Source organism: Blennius ocellaris, assembly GCF_963422515.1.
Source record: "Blennius ocellaris genome assembly, chromosome: 9".
Classification (NCBI taxonomy): domain Eukaryota; kingdom Metazoa; phylum Chordata; class Actinopteri; order Blenniiformes; family Blenniidae; genus Blennius; species Blennius ocellaris.
The window spans coordinates 9,028,383-9,048,279 of record NC_137658.1 but is presented as its reverse complement, the minus strand read 5'-3'; the positions used below and the strand labels follow the sequence as shown (position 1 = coordinate 9,048,279).

Genomic DNA, 19,897 nt, shown 5'->3' with positions numbered 1-19,897 from the left:
TTTCTCCTCTCCACCACAAACTTATATAAGCCTTCAGTTTCATTACATCTCAGTCCACTGACTGAGTGCTTGGGGAAAGAATCCTATAGGTTGGACCGTGTTCATTTTAGTATAACTCTACTGCAGCTGAATTAAGGTGAAGTCTTTCTCTGGGGTGTTCACTGTGTCTGCATCTTTGAGCATGATCAACACTGTAGTAACAAAAATCATTTGCACACATTATCTTTATGTGTCATTTCAAGTTATTGTTGGATGATACAAGCTTAGCTCTGGGTTTCATTGTATTATTCTAAAACATTTCTCTACCCATGCCATATTTTGTATATGCATGCATTTTAACATCAATGAAGAAAAGCATGTTGGCTTAAAAATAGCATTTTGATGTAATGACCAGTCCTTGGTCAGTCTCCTAGCTACTATCAGCCATATAGCTTTGTTTTTCTTTCTTTTTTTTTTTTCCTGAATCAACAGAGATCAGAACAGATGCAGGTCTGCACTGCTCTTGTCTGGCGTCAGTGCTCATACAGCCACAACATCTGCTGCCGTGCTTAGGTAATCACATAGCTGCCCGGAGGAATGTACTGACTGATGGGTCATAGCCAGGCTACAGGAGAGACTGCATGCGATTAAGAAGCAAACTATTAAAGACACAGTTGGTGTAATAATCTCATTTAAATTGACCATTTTACAAACATAAACACAGATAGTGAAGCATCATGAAATCTAGATTTAAAAAGTGTGAGTTGAAAAATACAATGACTGGGGAAAGCAGCAGTGCCCCTTTCACACAAGATGAAGCCTTTATAAGAGGATTGCCTTCTTTTGGGAGTATCTTTGCGCTGCTCGCTGTGGGGTAAATGGGCTTGTAAAAGGACCAAAATGTGATATACTTGACTGATTAATGCTGTATTTTGCATTTGTGGCCATGTTTGGATGGGCTCAAACGTTGGCTGTGGGTGACATAGCCCGTCCCTCTCTGCAGTATCCCTCTTCCCTCTGGCGTTTTGACTTATGTGGCCCCCTCATTAAGTATCTTGAGTAACTGCTCAGCCTTGTTTGTATACTGTGTTCCACAACCACAAACATAAAGTAACATACACACACACACACACACACACACATATATATATATATATATATATATATATATATATATGGGATCACTTTACACTTATGTAAGATATATTCCTCCAAGATTGAGGGAAATCTTTTGGCAGATCACAGTTCACATGTGTTTTCCATATAACATGTCTGCCTCATGGCTAATAACTATTTTGTTAGATAAACAAATAAATAGATTCCTGCAAGGATATTTGTTAAAAAATAAAAAGTTGACTTTTTTTGACGGTTTATTAGTTTAATGTGTGTAAAACTTTTTTTTTTTTAATCCCAAACAAGGTAAAGCTGAGCATCAGACATTTTCCTTTCCCTCTTCAAGCTCAAATTTCGAAAAAGAACAGGATGTACCTTGAGTCATTAATAGCACATTTTATTACAAAACATGTCCTTTTTTTCCTTGAAACTGAAGTGAGTAACCAAACAGACTGTGTGTGAATTTACAGCAATCATGTATTGATCTGTGGTCTCTGGAGGCTGCACACAGTCACTGGGCTGATATCAAATGTGTGATCACATGACATCTATGTGGTTTGTGCAGATTCAGAGAGTAAACTTAAACATGGCGGTGTGAAGAGTTTCTCCTGCTTGTATAATTCTTGTTTTAGAAATAAACTGGACGTCATTTGACTCCCTCTGGTCATCTCTGTGAGTGTGAACCAGTGAGCTGTTCAGTACAGAGGGTGACTCATCTCATCCCACATGTGGCTTTTCATTTTGTAAAGTTGGTCTGCTGTGTTTATTTTTAGACGACCCATCTGTTAGGAAAATAGAAAAAAAGAGGAATGTCTGCTTTTGGGATTAATTCTTGTCATATTTTAACTTGGAACTGGCCAGAGTATACTGTAGATTGTGTGATGTCCCGGGGCTGCACTCCGGTTCTGCAGGTGTTTGTTTACATAGGTTATAATTACTAAATCGATGTCCGTGTTCTGCCATCTTACCGAAGTGGGTGCAGTGCATGAATAAAACAATGAGACATGTGTGTGGATGATGTGTGGTAACGCTATAAGCCTGACTCATACCCCACTCTCTCCTCCCACCGACTGCCTCTTTCTTTCCCCCTGCCTTTGTTCTCTATCACTCCACATCCTGTCTTCCTTCTCATTCCCACTATCCACTGCACCTTCGTCCGTTCCCAGTTCATGTCTTCCATCTTTGTCTGCAAATCTCTTTATTTTCATCCTGACACAAAGAACATTTGATTTTGATAGTCGCTCTCCCGCCCTCCTACACACCCTTGCAGTTTATATTCATTACGCCCCCTCCTGTTGCTTTGTGCAAACTGCAAGCTGATAAGAAATCGACGTTTTCTATTCAGTTTTGCACTTGATTTAACTCATACTTTTCAATTATGGTTGGATTGCTATGGGTATAGTAATAGTATTACTACTAAAATATTTGCCTCTTCATTCAGCACAACTTGGGGCAGTGAGTGGATGCATGTGCGTACCAGAGCACATGTCCTTTTCTGTGAACTGCACAGCAGCAGCAGGATGCTCCAGACATCAAGTAAAAACTGCATTCGTCTGCTTTTTTATGGCCTCAAGCTAACAAACAAAAAAATTAGGGTTAGGGTTATTCAGTCACTCTGGGCAAGTGTGTGTATGTATTTGCGCTCGCATGGATTTGTCGCAACTATTTCAGTTGTCTGTTGTTGACTCAATTCCATTGATGGCTACATCACGGACGGAATCATATGTGCTGAAAATATGATTGCACTGTCACATCACTGTTAGCAGATTACAGTGTCCATATTTTGAAAATAATTGTTTGAAGAAGATAAGAACATGTGCATCTGTTTATTGTTTGTAAATGTTTGTATACTGGGGCCCATACCTTAATTGTAATATTACTATATTTCTCATTCCTGCTCAGTCCTCAGGCTTAAGGGTAGGACCATAGTATTTTTTACTATCAGATTGCATTTTGATCACAGTATTCCTTTTGTTGTTATTAAAACATCACAATACCCAGCTTTTAAATGAATAAATGTTCACATCAAGGGATATTTTCTTTAGGACTCATTAAATGTAACACAATACATAATTGACACCATGTATCACCAATTAATCTCACATGCATGTGTCTGGACTGTGGAAGAAGGAAACCAGAGTACCTTGAGAAAACCCACGCATGCCCAGAGAACAGCCTGTATTGGAACCCACAACCTTACTATATCTCCTATACTCACATTATCAAAATACAAGTTGCAATGTGAACACCGACAAAAAAAGATTATCATTCTCACACCTTTACTATTTACTTAGCTGATATATTTATTTATTTTTTCTGCTGATACTTTATGGGCAATTGTACTGTTAGATGATATTACACATGGTACCAGTTACAGTAAAACTTTTAATAACTGAAATAAAGTCTTAAATTATTTGTATCATATTCCACACATCATATAGCTTTCTTCAGCTGACTATTACTTATCAAAGCTGTAATTAAGATGAGTGGATCGTATATGCATATGTGCATACAGGTATTTTCTTGTAGGGGAATAACAAATCTATCAAATGTGACTGTTGTCAGCATAACCGCAATGCATTTATTACAAACTTGCTAACAGATCCAAAACATTTGACAGCAGAATGAGTGTCACACTTCAAGAAAATTACATTATTCATTTTTGTAAACAGGAAGTTGTTTCATTCATTCATTCATTCATTCAAGAACTGTGTGTAAGAATGAACAACATTGTATGTCTTGGCAATAAACTCGGCAATTGTGGATGGAGTAAATCTAATGATGGATTACTATTTATTAACAGAACATATTAGTATTCCACAGTATAAATATTAGACTTCCAGACAAGTTAGAATGAGAAAGCTTTTATGATTAGAGGTAATCCATTTTTGAAACTTCAAGAAAGACCAGTTGGCTTCAGGACAATGATTGGATACGTTGGTGTGTTGTTTGATGTGTTTAGTTCACTGTGATTAAATGTGAGGTACTGGTTAAATCTTTTATGCACCCCCAAACTTTTAGTTTTTTTGACAGCAGATATAAGGCTAGATAATCTATGCATCAAATTACAGATAATTAAGTGAGAACCTCCTTGATGCGAAAAAGAGGAACAAGGTTGTGCATAACAAAGTTGTTATAAAACATGAAAGCAAAATAACACACAAGACACTCTGGTTGTTTCCACACCACTGTAAATAGGTCTCTGTGATAAGACTTGAGTGTAATTGTTCCTTGAGCCCTTGTTCATTTTGTAATGTGTGTCGTAATCCTATACTCACTTTGCTTTGTCCTCAAATGAAAGACACAATAATAAAAAAAAAAAAACAAAAAACAAAAACAACCAGAAAAAAACTGAGTAAATACCAATGGAATGGAATGTATCATACTGGTGGAAAGCATATATGACCTTAATATATAAAGTTTTACTTACAGGTATGCAATATATAAAATATTTAATGTCAGTGAGTATTATCGCTGGTCCATATGAGGTTCTTTAAATAGTGAACTCCTGTCCAAGCAGTCTCCTTTCTGACATGTCTGTCAGTATCCCCAGTTGTCCGGGATTAAGGCTTCTGTAAAGTGTGTAAAGTGCTAATTCTTTTGTGCCACTCTTATAATGCGATTAAGTAGAATCACCTTAATGTTACCATGGAGAGTGCTGTTGAAAGGCTCCAACATGCATAGTGTAGGTATCACTCAACTTTAATTTTCTGTGTGTGCTTGTGTGTGTGTGTGTGTGTGTGTGCACGCACTCTGGCCTACACAGTTAGCTGCACATAAACTCACTGTCAATCACGCATGCAAAATCAAAGTCTGTCCTGCTCTTAATACCTTTATGACCTATTCTGAACCTGTTTTATGATTGCATTTAAGCCAGTTGTGACATGGGTGTCAAATCACTGTTATTATCTGTTGGAAGCTTTGATTTGTGGCTGTGTTTGATTGTAAAAAAATTGATTTCATGTTTGCTCTAAAGCAGACACAATGTCAGAAGTACCTCTTATAGCACCAAACATTTTGACTGCGTTTTAAGAAATGAGTTGAGAAAAAGTTGACAAAGATGGAGCAATTAATAAAAAGTATAATACAAACCACCGTAAGGCTGGGATGTAATGCAAAATGGTGCGTTGCTGAACATTTGCTTTTAATTAATTTTCATTTATATGTACTGGAGTTATATCTCTTGGAAACACCCCGACATGCTGTAGCACATAAGTTAAAATGTATACTCATCATGTCCGTTTCATCCTCACCACGACTAAAGCAGTTTCTGTGCTTTCATGGGCTCCATGTACATGTTTAAGTTTTGATGATGATGAGAGTGAAAGATGGTGTTTGCTCCTCTCAGGGAGCTGCAGCGTCTGAGTCCCAGCCCAAACCAATGGGAGGCGAGTCATTATTTTATAAATAGTTATCTTCAGTTTCTGTGGAAAGTGGAGCAGCCTCACAAAATCTCTTCTGCCATTTTTCTAACGTCAGATTCTCTGCAGGCCAGTGCTCTCCTCTATAATTCATTCATTTTTTTTTTTTTTTAAGAAATAGGACATGACCTGGCACAGCAGGCCTGCACCTGCAGTGGAGTTCAAAGTGAGCACTGCCTGCTACAGATCCCATGCTGCATGACAAATAGCAAATCCAGAGGTATGGGATATATAAATGAGACAACAGAATCTGGATCAAATATATATTTAACAGCAGCTGTTTTGGTGCTTGCTCTTAGTATCTTACATGATGCATTTTAAACTATACTTTGTATTACCCCTAATGCTCGCCTGTAGCTAGTAGTGCTATCTCCCTCCCTTTACCGTTTTGTCTTGATATAGATCAGGCTGCATGAGAATCTGCAGGTATTAGACACAACATATCTGCATCTCTTTTCCCATGAGGGACCGCTGACATTTTAATTTCCGCAAGCAAATAAAAAGCCTCACAGACACCACAACAGGGAGTGTATCTATGTCAATGATACGATTTTTGAAGTGTGTGTGAGTCTGCTAATCTAATAAAAAGCTTTAGAGCTTGCTTGGCTCTGACATCAGCTGGTGTCTCTCCGCATGTGGACCTGCATTAGAGAACAAAGGAAAGGGTGAAAAAGCTCCTCCTTGTGGCGAAAATTTGACTTACTTGCCACTCCTTGTGTGAGGCTCTGTGTCAATACATTCATTTATTTAACATGTTATTACAGTGTATCTGGTAGTGTATATTGACATGTATCGCGATTGATTTTCTTTGTCATTATGGATCCACAGATAGCAGGTCCTGTCCTACTTTCCACTCGGTCTGATTTAAGCCAAAAATTGTACATGTTCGCTTCCCCAGTGAACTGTATGATTGACAAATCTAGGTTATCCATGTCTGCCTATGATGCTAGATTTATTTATAATCCCACCAAAAAAATGTTTGATTCTGGGTATTTCCGTGTGTGACAAGGAAACAGAAAGAAAGAAAATGAGAGATGCAGCGTGCAGTGTGAGCTGTGAATGTTCTCTGTTAAATTAAATGCTTGAACCAACACAAACCATGCGCATGTTGTTCAGATATAATCCTGTATATACATTTGTGTGGTTGCAATTCGGTAAAAATAACCTCTCTCCTTGGCAAATACACAGAGTACTAGGGTGTGGTGGCGGGGGATAGAGGGAGGGGTACCAACAGGGGCTGCATCTGCGTCACCATGGATACAGGAGGGGAGAGAGTGAATCAATTGTGGGTGCTCCCTGTGAAAGGAGAGATCTATCAGATGCTGCCTTTGTCGCTAGGCACAGGGTTGAGCCAATCAGTGTGTCCATTACAGTTACACAGATTCTCGCTACCCAATCAGATTTCTGTGTTGCGTTCGCTTTTACCAAATCCTATTGACAGTTTTGAATGATTGTCTGGTGTTGCAAACCAAGCCAGACAGGCTGCTTGCTTTCACAAGCTGTGAGGCACATTGCTGAGTCCACATCAATGTTTTCCTGGGATCAGGATCATATGAATGAATTTTATGCATGGACTGCATGTGTTTCTTTTCTTTTTTTTTTAAGACACCTCACCCTCATCTCTCTACCATTTAAATTGATCAAGCCCTGATCACCTTCCATTCATGTTGCACAGATGCATCATTACAATCATCAAATGTTTAATTTAAGCCTGGTGTTAAATGTGGCTTTTGTGTGGTTTTTGATGAGTAAACAATGTCCGAACAATGTCTGACATGGCTGCATTCAACATAGAGCTGTAAAATATAAATGCTTAGAGACGTGTCAAAGAGTGAAACTAGCAACAGCATTCCAGAAAATTAATTGCACTCTACACTAACTGTTTTATGAAATGTGTGTGTGGTGAATAATAATTTTGCCCTCATGTCATATCAGCCAAGTTGTGAAATGACAGCTCATGACACTAATTGGAGCAATCACACTGTGGCCACGACATGCTGCTCTCCAGCTGTGTTGCTTTACAGTAGAGTAACTAATTATATGATTTTTAGGCAGCGTGGCATTACTTTCCAAATGAGTGAACACTGTGTTCCACTGTGTTGCTGTGTGCCTCTCAGTGCTGTATGCATGTGTGTGTTTGGGCACATTCCATATTGCTCTGTCCTGGTTTTCATCTTGTTCCGGCTCATGCTTCTCCGGATCCGCCCCTGCCCTACTTACTCCTGAAACCAGTGGAGGCAAGCACAGATTTGGAAATAAATTAATAAGTGGCAGTTGGATTAGAATAGGAAGAGGAGTGATTAATCTCTATTGGGTATCCTTGTGTGTCTCTGCCTTTCTTCAGTTTTATATATTATAATATTTCTGTATTTGTGAGGTGAAACATCAGCACTTAAAACACGAGATCACATTAAGTAAAAGCAAATATTTTTTTTCTCCTCACGTGTCTACTTCGCAGTTATGCTTTCTTGCTATTCTCCAATGACTTAATTCCTGATATTTTAGCCTGTTTGTACCATTTCACTTGATACATTATGAGATAATGCGAAACCTTTGTGTTCTGCTGGATTTCAGGTCAGTTATAGTCACATTGCTGTGACAACCACTGACAAGCACAGTTGTATTACCGACTTAATTAACATGGCTTTGCACATGAGATAGACATAAGAATAAACACATCTTAATAAGAAGCATGCCATAGTGTTGAAACAGGAGTGCAGGAGGAAACATGTACAAGGAGTAGGTTGCCCCCTTGTGTTGTAACAAGCTCTACTCCAGAAAAACTGCATAATCACATCAGTGCCCTATCACAAGCACCAGGATGTAATGTGTGCAAGCTGCAGGAATAGGGAGGAGGAGGGGGTGGGCTCCAGATCCCTGACCCAGAGGATACAGTAGGTTGGGCATGGCTGAATGTAAAGGTCATGCTCTCTGAGGGTTTATGGGGGTGGAAAGAGATGCAAGGCACTGCAGCTAAAGTGCTGTCAGTGTGAATATGCTGCTGCAGTGCTACATTACCAATGTATGAGCCACATGGCCACAACCTCTGACAGTCTGTTGTGTATCAGTATATGGTTTGTGTTTACTGAGGAGAGTTTGAGTATGTAATGTGGTTTATGGCTGTTGTCATAGGAATCATTTATTCACTTCATAGAACATGAATGTGCGCAATAGCAGGAAGAAAATGAGGGAGTATGTTAAACAATACTCTGGATATTGTAACAAGTAAGCGCACAGTTGCATGACATTACAAAGTGTGTGTGCGCATACATGCGCATACATGTGTGTGAGGGTGTGTGTGTGTGTGCAAATGTGTGCAACTAACATTTACAACTAATACAATTCTAACTAACGCATTATGTTCTTGTTTTTCTTCCATGTGCTGCCTGATCCTGTTCTTTCAATGACTGTCTAACAGGTAAGTTTTTGTTGCATTTTGTGTGTGTGTGTGTGTGTGTGTGTGTGTGTGTGTGTGTGTGTGTGTGTGTGTGTGTGTGTGTGTGTGTGTGTGTGTGTGTGTGTGTGTGTGTGTGTGTGTGTGTGTGTGTCCAAGATGGCGTTGCTATGGAGACAACAGAGCTGTTCAAGAGGAGAGAGAAAAAGGGGGAGGACTCGCCTTGGAGCATGTTCAGCTCGCACCCTTCCCCCATACACTCACTCACACACAGACATACACACACATACTGTACAGTATCACCATTACAGCAAACACACAGCAATCACACTACTGATGTCTATACAAAAGGAATATCAGAAAAATAACGAGATGGAAGCGATACAATTGTTAATTTAGTGACTGCACATGGTGGGTTTTCTTTAATAATGCAGTGAACATGCCTATGACGGTGCTCCTGACTGCTTCCGCCTCTGCACACCCCTCCCTTCACATATTCCACAGTGATTCCTCTACCAATCCAATACTACTGCCCATGATGCTATTGATTATTGCCTATCTCTGTGAGATGTGCACATTGTGAGGCAGGATACCCAGCCCACATTTACATAACCACCACATTTGCTAGGCAGAACTCCATCCATATGGGAATAGATATGTGTTTATCTAAAGCACAATTTATCTACTAATGAATTATTCAGCAAAGCAATTAGCATATGCTCTGTACAAGTGATTTATATCAATTAATACACCTGAAAATGAACAAATGTCTGATAAACATATTTTCCAGAACTTTTGAACAGATAACTTATTTATTAACTGATTATTCTGCAAATGTTTCCCAGATGAGTAACACCAGTGGACATGGTTATGATGTGATCACCACTTTTCTATCTCTATTACATGCTTCACTTAACAAGCATGCTCCATAATTAAGTCTCGGGTAGGATTCGGATTGACAGTCTGCTGTAATTCATATTTGTCATGATGATTATTTTGACCTTTTAAAAGATAATCTTACTGTGCTGAATAAACTGCTGGTTTTGAATGCGTCATGGTGATTTTATGAGGAATGTAATCCAGACTAAAGCTGCATGGTCTGTGTCCAAGACTGTGACCTACAAGTAACCTATGAATCATTGCATTTCATTATGGACTGTTTGGAAAGATGAGAATTGTGTGTATGGATGTGTGTGAATACCCTTTATGTGCAGTACTGTCCTCAGTGCTTCACATGGTACACATTTTTCTCTTATGCATAGAGTTCATCCTTTGTGAGCCATTATCATTATTATCATTATTGCATTTGGGGATTGGCGGATAAGAGAAGCTGTTGAAAGGTTATTAATCATTTCAATTCAAATCATGTTTCCCACAGAGTGGAAATAGGACAGGAGTTTCTGAATCACTGGGTTAATCCTAGGATTACAAAATATGGACTGTTTAGAAGCTTGTGATGACTGTTCCTGAGGAAGTGATGAGAAACACTGAGATACACCAAAATAAACTGCAGAACAAAGACGCATGCAATACAACATTGGGTTTGGATAAATATATTATTTACCCAGAGAGACAAAACAGAGAAAATAGCACATACGGAAAATGTCTGACATGAGTTTACCGAGACAGAAATGTATTTTTAGGGAGGAGAGCTTAATAAAGTATTGCAGTTATTCAAGCGATGTTACTGAAATAAGTCTTCATCGTAAATAATGTATCAATCCCTTACATTTTAATGAAAGTATGACAGCAGTGGAGTAGAAGCACTGTCAATGTGAAACCAGCCAATAAAATATAAAGAAAGTGCTATATAAGTTTGATATTATTGTTATTATTATTATTATTGATTCATCTAGAGCAGGGGTGCCCAAGTCGAAGGCTGGAGTTCTGCAGGGTTTAGCTCTCTCACAGTTGCAGCACAGCTGAGTGCAATGAAAGGCTCACTCTTGGGCTTTTTCACAACCTTGGTGATGACATCATCATTAGATTCAGGTCTGCTGAAGCTGTGGTGATTGGACTGCACTGAAACTGTGCTGGATGGTTGATGAGGAACACCTGTGTGATTGTCTGCAGGCACAGCTGTGCTTTTAAAAAGAACACACACCTTCACTGCAGGTTTGATCGTGCTGGTTTGAAATGCCGTCGCAGTAAGATGGTGCTGCTAGTTTATTAAAACAAGCGAGCCCAAGATGTCATTGGGGGCAGAGAAGCGGTTGGTTATTCATGTACAACTAACTTTAAAGTATGATTTTCTTAAGTTCACATCTTAAAATAAAATGTCTGGATAAAGAGGGAAGTTGTTTCTTCATATAAGTGAAATAAACTGAACTCTACATGGCTGGAAAGTAAATTTATATCAAGTTGGAAGAATGCACAAGATTGTGAGACTGTAACGTGAACACCACCACTCCATCTGCAGTAAGCAATATAATGTTCTCAGTAAATGTCTCATGAAGTCCCTGTACAGATTTTATACTCAATGGTTTTTAAACTGAGTTTATGTTGTTTGCCACTTACAATTATAATACTGCCCTGAAATATAAACGTTTCAGCTGCCGGCTCCACAGTCACATGAGTCTTTCAGCTCGCTCACTCAAGTCAACTCGTATGTGTAGCTCAGCATGCATGCCGACTCACCTCGTCTCAGTGGTTCAGCTCGAATATCCGAGTCAGCTCGAAACTCGAAAGAGTCGTTCACCTCCACTGAATCGTTCAGCACTTATATAGTAAGCTGAGCTCCTCCGTTCACCTCGTGAGCAGGGAGCGCTCCACCCCTCTCTCACCTGAAAGTCTGCAGCCGCGCTGAGTTCAGGAAGTTTGAGTGACGGGAGGGGAAAAAAAAAAAAAACATTGTTTCACAAAGCTTGTAGAAATACATACAAGAATAAATGCATGAACACATACACAAAGAATTATGTTAAAATACGACTATAGCATGTATTGTATTACATTTAATAATATCCCCTATAATTAGTTCTGCCCATTGAACATCCTGTTTTTTATTGATACTAGTAAAAAAGAAAATCAGAATTTCGAAGGAAAAAAATAAACTATGAAATCATATGTATATACTAATTTAAACTGTGTATCTGCAATTATGGTTGCTGGGTATTCAGTTTAATCATTGATTTAATGTATTTCCTGGTTCAAATTAACCTCAGAAAAAACACACATGTTGAATAAAGAGACCAGGGCCACTAAAAACTAGTGTGTACTTATTGCATATTTGCATTAGTGATGCAGGTCCTGGAGTGGGTGGTAATAGTACACATGTGCAAATAACTCAAATGACTAAGACAATCCATTCACTTGGATGACCATTTGAACAACCCTTTGGTGAGTTTAAGAAGTAGGGTTGCTCGCCTCTTCTATTGGCGCTCCACAGCACCGGGGTCTACCGAAGCCATAGATATGAAACATAGGATGCTCCGCCGTTGGCCCATTTTACCGCACTCTCTGTGGTGGAGCCACGCAATACGAATAGTTCTAGGTGAGCTTTGCCTTACCGTACCGTCCAGCTCCGGGATGAACTGCAGTGGGACAAAGGCTCAAGGAGCCGCAGCAGAGGGACCAAGGAGCTGCATGTGGCTGCAGGTTGCCGACTCCTGTTGTACTTTCAGAAGGGTCCGTGTTTTGTGTTTATTGTCCGGTAGTGAGCCATTAAGTATTTTAGACTCATCAACCAAAAGTTTTGATGGTTTTGAGCACCTCTGTCTTCATACCGCCACACAAACTAGATGACCAACAAAGAATCCATGAACGAAGTTTTTAATTTAAAATATGTATTCTTCCAGGTTATTCCAATTTTCAAGAATTTTTTTTTCTTTCATTTGGCAGAACTTTTTTTGGGGGGGGGAGGTTTATGGATTTGATCTGTGCTGTCGTTTTTTTTTGTTTTTTTTTTTTTTGGGCGGGGTGCTTTTTATATGATACAATGTACAACATGCAGTGTTTTTTCAGGCATAAACACATACATGTATACAGTATACACATATTAGATACGTCCCTATGTAAAAACAACAAAAGATAAATATCAGAAAGGCTTGAAGTAAGAAACTCCTCCGCATCCTTTCAGGCCTTCAGGCTTAATTTTATTGAACTCCTCGAAACGAAAGGTGGTATTCGATATTAGATGTCTGTTTGCAAGTGTGACATTTCATTGACAAGACATGTCTCAGTTGTGTTTGCTGGTGAATATTATTTCCACGCACCCCGTGCATTCCCCCTCATCCACCACATGGCGCTGCTGTTGATCCATCAGGATTCATCCTGCTGTTTAATCCAAATGGCCCCTCCTGTTTTCAGGCGTCTGCTTCTTCAGTCTTTGTTAAAAAAGACACCGACGGCAGTGGGACAAACAGTTACTATTAGAACAAGCTCACTTCGGAAAATATCCTCTACACTTCTTTCATATTTGTTTGTTTTTTCGCCTCATTTTGCAGAAATGCTACCGCCTTATAAGTGGAGCTATTTTGGGATGTATACGTGCCTTTTTCTACTGGATTTACACTGGCAAACGGTGGCCGGACAGCTCTCTTATACAATTTCAGAGGAGGTAAACGTCGGGACTCCTGTTGGAAATATAGCTAAGGATTTAAATGTTAATTTAAAAGAGCTGCAATCTCGGATGTTTCAGATTGTTACAGGATTAAAACGAAAATATTTCGAGGTAAATATACAGACTGGTGCCCTGCACGTCAATGAGAGAATAGACCGAGAGGAGCTTTGCTCAGAAGAACTAAAATGCTCTGTAAGTGTCGAAGCTGTGATTAATAATCCATTAAAGCTTTATCGTATCGATGTGGATATTTTAGATGTGAACGACAATGCGCCAGTGTTTACGACCAAACTGCAAAATTTATATATTGCAGAACATACATTACCGGGGGTGAAATTTGCATTGTCTGAAGCAACTGATGTAGATGTTGGTAAAAACGGTGTTAGTACGTACAAATTAAGCCACAACGAGCATTTCTCTTTGGCAGTGCACAAGGCAGGCGACAGCGTCTCTGCTGAGTTGGTGCTGCACAAGGCTTTAGACCGAGAAAGGCAAGCTGTGATCACCATGATTTTGACCGCTGTAGATGGAGGAAACCCCCCAAAATCAGGTACTTCGAAGATCGTTGTTAATGTGTTGGACATTAATGACAATATTCCGGTATTTAGGGAATCTTTGTACAAAACAAAAATAGCCGAAAACGCGCCTCATGGCACAACAATAATCACAGTGAACGCAACAGACGCAGATGAGGGCCCAAACGGCGACATAATTTATTCTCTAAGAACTAAGGATCAAGACCGGGTACTTGACATATTTGAAATTGAAAAAGATACAGGTGTCATTAGCGTTAAAGGAGACATAGATTTCGAGGAGAAAAGAGCATTTGAGATACGTGTTGAGGCTAGTGACAGAGGACAACCTCCAATGTCTGCTCACTGTAAGGTACTGGTGGAAGTGGTGGATCAAAATGACAATGCGCCTGAGATCACAGTGACGTCCCTGCTTAACACAGTGAAGGAGGATGCTGCGGTGGGCACCGCGGTGGCACTTGTGTCAGTCCTTGATAAAGACGGGGGGAAAAATGGTGAGATTCAAATCGAGATTAAAAATGATGCTCCATTCAAGCTTGAAACAAACTATAAGAACTACTATTCTCTACTAGTGGACGGGCTGCTGGACAGGGAGCGCGTATCTAACTACAAAGTGACTATAGTTGCTATGGATAAAGGTAGCCCACCACTTTCCAGCACCAGTTTGGTTTCTATTCGAGTTTCTGATGTCAATGATAACGCACCTCTGTTCTCAGAGGGTGTACTAAATGTGTACGTGAATGAGAATAGCCCGGGAGCAGTGATTAAAATAATAACTGCGACTGATGCTGACAGCGACCAAAACGGTCAAATTACCTATTCATTTTTAGGAAGTAATAGTCTCACTTTACCATCATCCACAATAGTAAATATAAACGCAGAGACTGGAGAAACTATCAGTCTACAGTCTTTTAACTTTGAGGAGATGCAAACGTTTCAGTTCAAAGTTCAGGCCACAGACTCTGGTGTTCCTCCGCTCCGCAGCAACGTGACTGTCAATGTTTTTATCCTTGATGAAAATGACAACAGTCCCTCGATTCTTGCTCCTTATTCTGAGCACGGCTCCGTTAACAGTGAGAACATTCCATATTCTGCTGAAGCAGGATACTTTGTGGCAAAGATCAGGGCTGTAGATGCAGACTCTGGATACAACGCACTGCTTTCTTATCACCTGTCTGAACCCAAAGGAAACAACCTGTTCAGGATCGGAACCAGCACCGGAGAAATCAGGACTAAGAGGAGGATGAGTGACAATGACCTGAAAACTCACCCCTTGGTGGTGCTGGTTTCTGATAATGGAGAGCCCTCCCTGACAGCTACTGTCTCTATTGATGTGGTGGTGGTTGAAAACAGCGCTGACATCCAGACTCAGTTCAGACATGTGCCTATAAAGGAGGACACCTTCTCAGATTTGAACCTGTACCTGCTGATCGCCATCGTTTCAGTGTCCGTCATCTTCCTGCTGAGCCTCATCAGTTTAATAGCATTCAGGTGCCACAGGACAGACGGCTCTTTCAGCAGGTACAGCGCCCCCATGATCACCACCCACCCTGACGGCAGCTGGTCTTACTCCAAATCTACTCAGCAATACGACGTGTGTTTCAGCTCAGACACACTGAAGAGTGATGTAGTGGTTTTCCCCGCACCTTTTCCTCCTGTTGATGGTGAACTGATCAGTATAAATGGAGGAGACACTTTCAGCAGGACTCAGACTTTACCCAACAAAGAAAAGGTAAGAAAAATGTATCCCGATGCACACTTTAACGTTCGAGAACTGAGGAAAACTGTTTAGATTCGAGTGAATAACATTTAATTACTTTAACTACACTTTTATTTACCTTGAATTTATATGTATTTCCGTACTGTGGTAGAAAAATACCGTATTGATTGTTTATCCGTCACTGGCGTTTTGCGTTGAGGGGTGAATCGCTGTCTATGGTGCTGAAATGAGTTTTGCTTTTTGTTAAGTGCGGTCTGAAAGGTGACATGCGACGAGTCCGTCATGCTAATCATGCTAGACTTTTATTTTTAAGTCCTTTGTATTTTCTGATTGATTCTAAACAAGTTGAAAATAGGAAAACGATACGTGATGTTAGTTATATTTGAAGCTTATTAGGTATAGGTGTGGAGAGAACGACGTCAAATAATTTAAACTCAGTTCAAATTATGGCTTTTGTTTAGGGGTTTTACACACTACATTGTCTCTGATTTATCTGGTGACACACAATGTGACTTTTTTTTGCTCAATGTCCTTTTCAAAGTTTGCTCTTTAAAAAAAGAAAACAAATTTGTTCTCTCATGTAATCGGAAGTTTTATGGCAATGTGTTTATTTGTTTCATTTTAGAACGTGTAACTTAACGTTTTACACGTAATGAAAGTAGACTGTTTATTGTAGTTGTTATCCATTGTAAGAGACAATTGAGCATTTTTAATAAAAAATAAAAAAGACACACCAGAACAAAACAAAAATTAGATGTAGTATTACACTGTTTTCTGTGTATTGCAATCATGAGACATGGCATTTTAGAATGTGCTTATATTTTCATTTTAATGTATGCTATATGTTTGGATGAGTGGATAGGTCATTGAATCGTTGTACTTAGCAGAAGAGTTTTGCAGTTATCTTGCCTCACCACAAGATGACACTATAGACCATGACATGCTTAAGTTATTTTGACGCCCAAAACTCCTCCCGGTGCAAAATACGTCGCGTATCATCTGGGCTTTGTTACAAAGAGGCGCAACGTGAAGAAAGAGGTGGAAAACTGCATCCATGTGGCTGGTACTAGAATTTGTTTGCGAAGGTCTTCCTCCTTTTCAAGACCGAGTTGAATGTGCCTGGAGTAGGATTCGTGGCTTTTGATGTGGATATAACCATGTATTCCAAAGACAGAATACGGCTTCCTCGGATATCTATTGCCGTCGTGCTGCTGACTTACTGTCTCGTAGCGGTATCTGGACAGCTCTCCTATTCCGTTTCAGAGGAAGTAAACCCGGGGACTTCTGTCGGAAATATCGCCAAGGATCTGAATATAAATGTCCAAGATTTAGAGTCTCGCAAGTTTCAGATTGTTGGTGGATCAAGTAAGAAGTATTTTGATATAAATCTACAAACGGGTGTTCTTTATGTCTGTGAAAGAATAGACAGAGAAGAGCTTTGTGCAAAAGCAGCGAAATGCACCGTCAATATGGAGGCCGTCATCAACAATCCACTGAAGCTTTATCGTTTAGAAGTAACAATACTCGACATTAACGACAATGCTCCTGTTTTCTCTGAGCATTTACAGTCGCTCGATGTTGCAGAAAACACGTTGCCCGGAATCAGATTTGGACTGATAGAAGCATCTGATTTGGATGTTGGTAAAAATAGCGTTAATACGTATAAGCTTAGCAATAATATGCATTTCTCTTTGGATATCCACAAAGGTGGAGATAGTGTGTCTGCAGAGTTGGTGCTGCAGAAGCCTTTAGACCGTGAGCATGATCCTGTGATTAAACTCACGTTGACGGCTGTTGACGGAGGAAATCCGCCGAAATCAGGAACCTCAGAGATCATTATAAATGTTTTAGATGCAAATGATAACCATCCTCTTTTCAGTCAATCGTTATACAAGGTTCAGATTCCTGAAAACCTTCCAATAGGCTCCACCGTTATTGTTCTGAATGCTACGGACGCTGATGAGTTGTTAAATAGTGAAATAATATACTCTTTAAGAAAGAAAGGCCAAGATCACATATTGGATATATTTCAAATTGATTTTGAGACAGGGGCAATTTTAATCAAAGGTGACATCGATTTTGAAGAAAATCCTGCATTTGAAATTCACGCTCAGGCGAGTGACAAAGGCCAGCCTCCGATGTCTGCTCATTGTAAGGTGCTGGTTGAGCTGGTGGACCTAAACGATAACGCCCCCGAGATCACTGTGACGTCACTGTTGAGCGCAGTGAAAGAGGACGCAGAGAAAGGCACCGCTATTGCTCTCGTCTCAGTGCTGGATAAGGATAGAGGGAACAATGGTGCGGTTAAAGCTTTCATTGAAAACAAAACACCGTTTAAACTTGACACAAATTATAAAAACTATTACTCATTGGTAGTTGATGGCCCACTTGATAGAGAGACGAAGGCTCAGTACAATGTAACTATAGTTACAACCGATGAAGGGACTCCAGCTCTTTCAAGTACGAGCATGGTCTTTGTTGAGATTTCTGATGTCAATGACAACCCACCACGTTTTTCTGAGCCAGTTCTGGATGTTTACGTGAAAGAAAATAGTCCAGTTGGAGCGGTTCTAAAAACTGCGATTGCAGTTGATTCTGATATTGATAAAAATGGTCACGTGACCTATTCATTTTTAAAAAATCACAGTAACTCATTACCGTCCTCTGCCATGGTGAATATTAACTCAGAAAACGGAGAAATTATCAGCTTGCAATCTTTTAACTTTGAGGAGATGAAAATGTTTCAGTTCAAGGTTCAGGCCACAGACTCTGGTGTTCCTCCGCTCAGCAGCTACGTGACCGTCAATGTTTTTATCCTTGATGAAAATGACAACAGTCCCTCGATCCTTGCTCCTTATTCTGAGCACGGCTCCGTTAATAGTGAGAACATTCCATATTCTGCTGAAGCAGGATACTTTGTGGCAAAGATCAGGGCTGTAGATGCTGACTCTGGATACAACGCACTGCTTTCTTATCACCTGTCTGAACCCAAAGGAAACAACCTGTTCAGGATCGGAACCAGCACTGGAGAAATCAGGACAAAGAGGAGGATGAGTGACAATGACCTGAAAACTCACCCCTTGGTGGTGCTGATTTCTGATAATGGAGAGCCCTCCCTGACAGCTACTGTCTCTATAGATGTGGTGGTGGTTGAAAACACCGCTGACATCCAGACTCAGTTCAGACATGTGCCTATGAAGGAGGACAACTTCTCGGATTTTAACCTGTACCTGCTGATCGCCATCGTGTCAGTGTCCGTCATCTTCCTGCTCAGTCTCATCAGTTTAATAGCTGTAAGGTGCCACAGGACAGACGAATCTTTCAGCAGGTACAGCGCCCCCATGATCACCACCCACCCTGACGGGAGTTGGTCTTACTCCAAATCTACTCAGCAGTACGACGTGTGTTTCAGCTCAGATACACTGAAGAGTGATATGGTTGTTTTCCCGGCACAGTTTCCACCTGTAGATGGTGAACTGATCAGTATAAATGGAACAGACACTTTCACCCGGACCCAGACTTTACCCAACAAAGAGAAGGTAAGAACAGTCACATAATAATCATATATTTTACTTATGGTTAAAAGGAACATGTTTGTTAATTCTACAGCGTTATTTTTTATGTGGGTGGTCAAACCACCTTTCAGGCAATACATTTAAAAAGTCACAGTGTTTTCGCACTGTCGCATTTTCTTTTTGTCTGCCTATTGTCTTTGTATTGCCTTTCTGAGTGAGTAACTGTCCTTGGTGCTGATTCAAGGATCTGGATGTGCGTTTCTTGAAAGCTGTCAGTCAAGTGTGTCTCTTTAAGAGACATAACCAAGACTCCCCTGAGTTACATATTAGTAGGTATGGGCTTTTTTTAATTAAAGTAGACGAGTTGATGTTTTCATTAGCATAACTGTAACAAAATCGCATCGTCACATCAGGTATGATTTGCGTTTCAAAGTAATCCATGCACAAAGAGCATTGAAGTGCTGAAGTTATATTTCATAATTCTGTATTACATTACTGTACTACATTATATATATATGTGTATATATATATATATATATATATATATATATATATATATATATATATATATATATATATATATATATATATATATAAATGTTTAAAGCTTAAATGATTCTAAATGTTAATATAGGAAGCCTTTTTCTAGCCAAACAATTATTCC

General features: G+C 39.8%; 2 protein-coding genes across 2 annotated transcripts in view; both read left to right on the top strand.

Moving 5' to 3' along the window:
* The window catches only part of LOC308134696 (protocadherin alpha-8-like), a gene marked incomplete at both ends in the record, with an annotated part of 36,675 nt that overhangs the window by 9,470 nt on the left and 7,308 nt on the right, over positions 1-19,897 (top strand). The window lies entirely within an intron of this gene.
* LOC308134600 (uncharacterized protein) lies at positions 13,352-19,275 on the top strand (the record flags this gene model as incomplete). The annotated part of the gene is made up of 2 exons (XM_080502372.1): positions 13,352-15,763; positions 16,822-19,275. 2 exons carry the CDS (start codon positions 13,352-13,354, stop codon positions 19,273-19,275), a joined length of 4,866 nt encoding a protein of 1,621 aa, XP_080358498.1.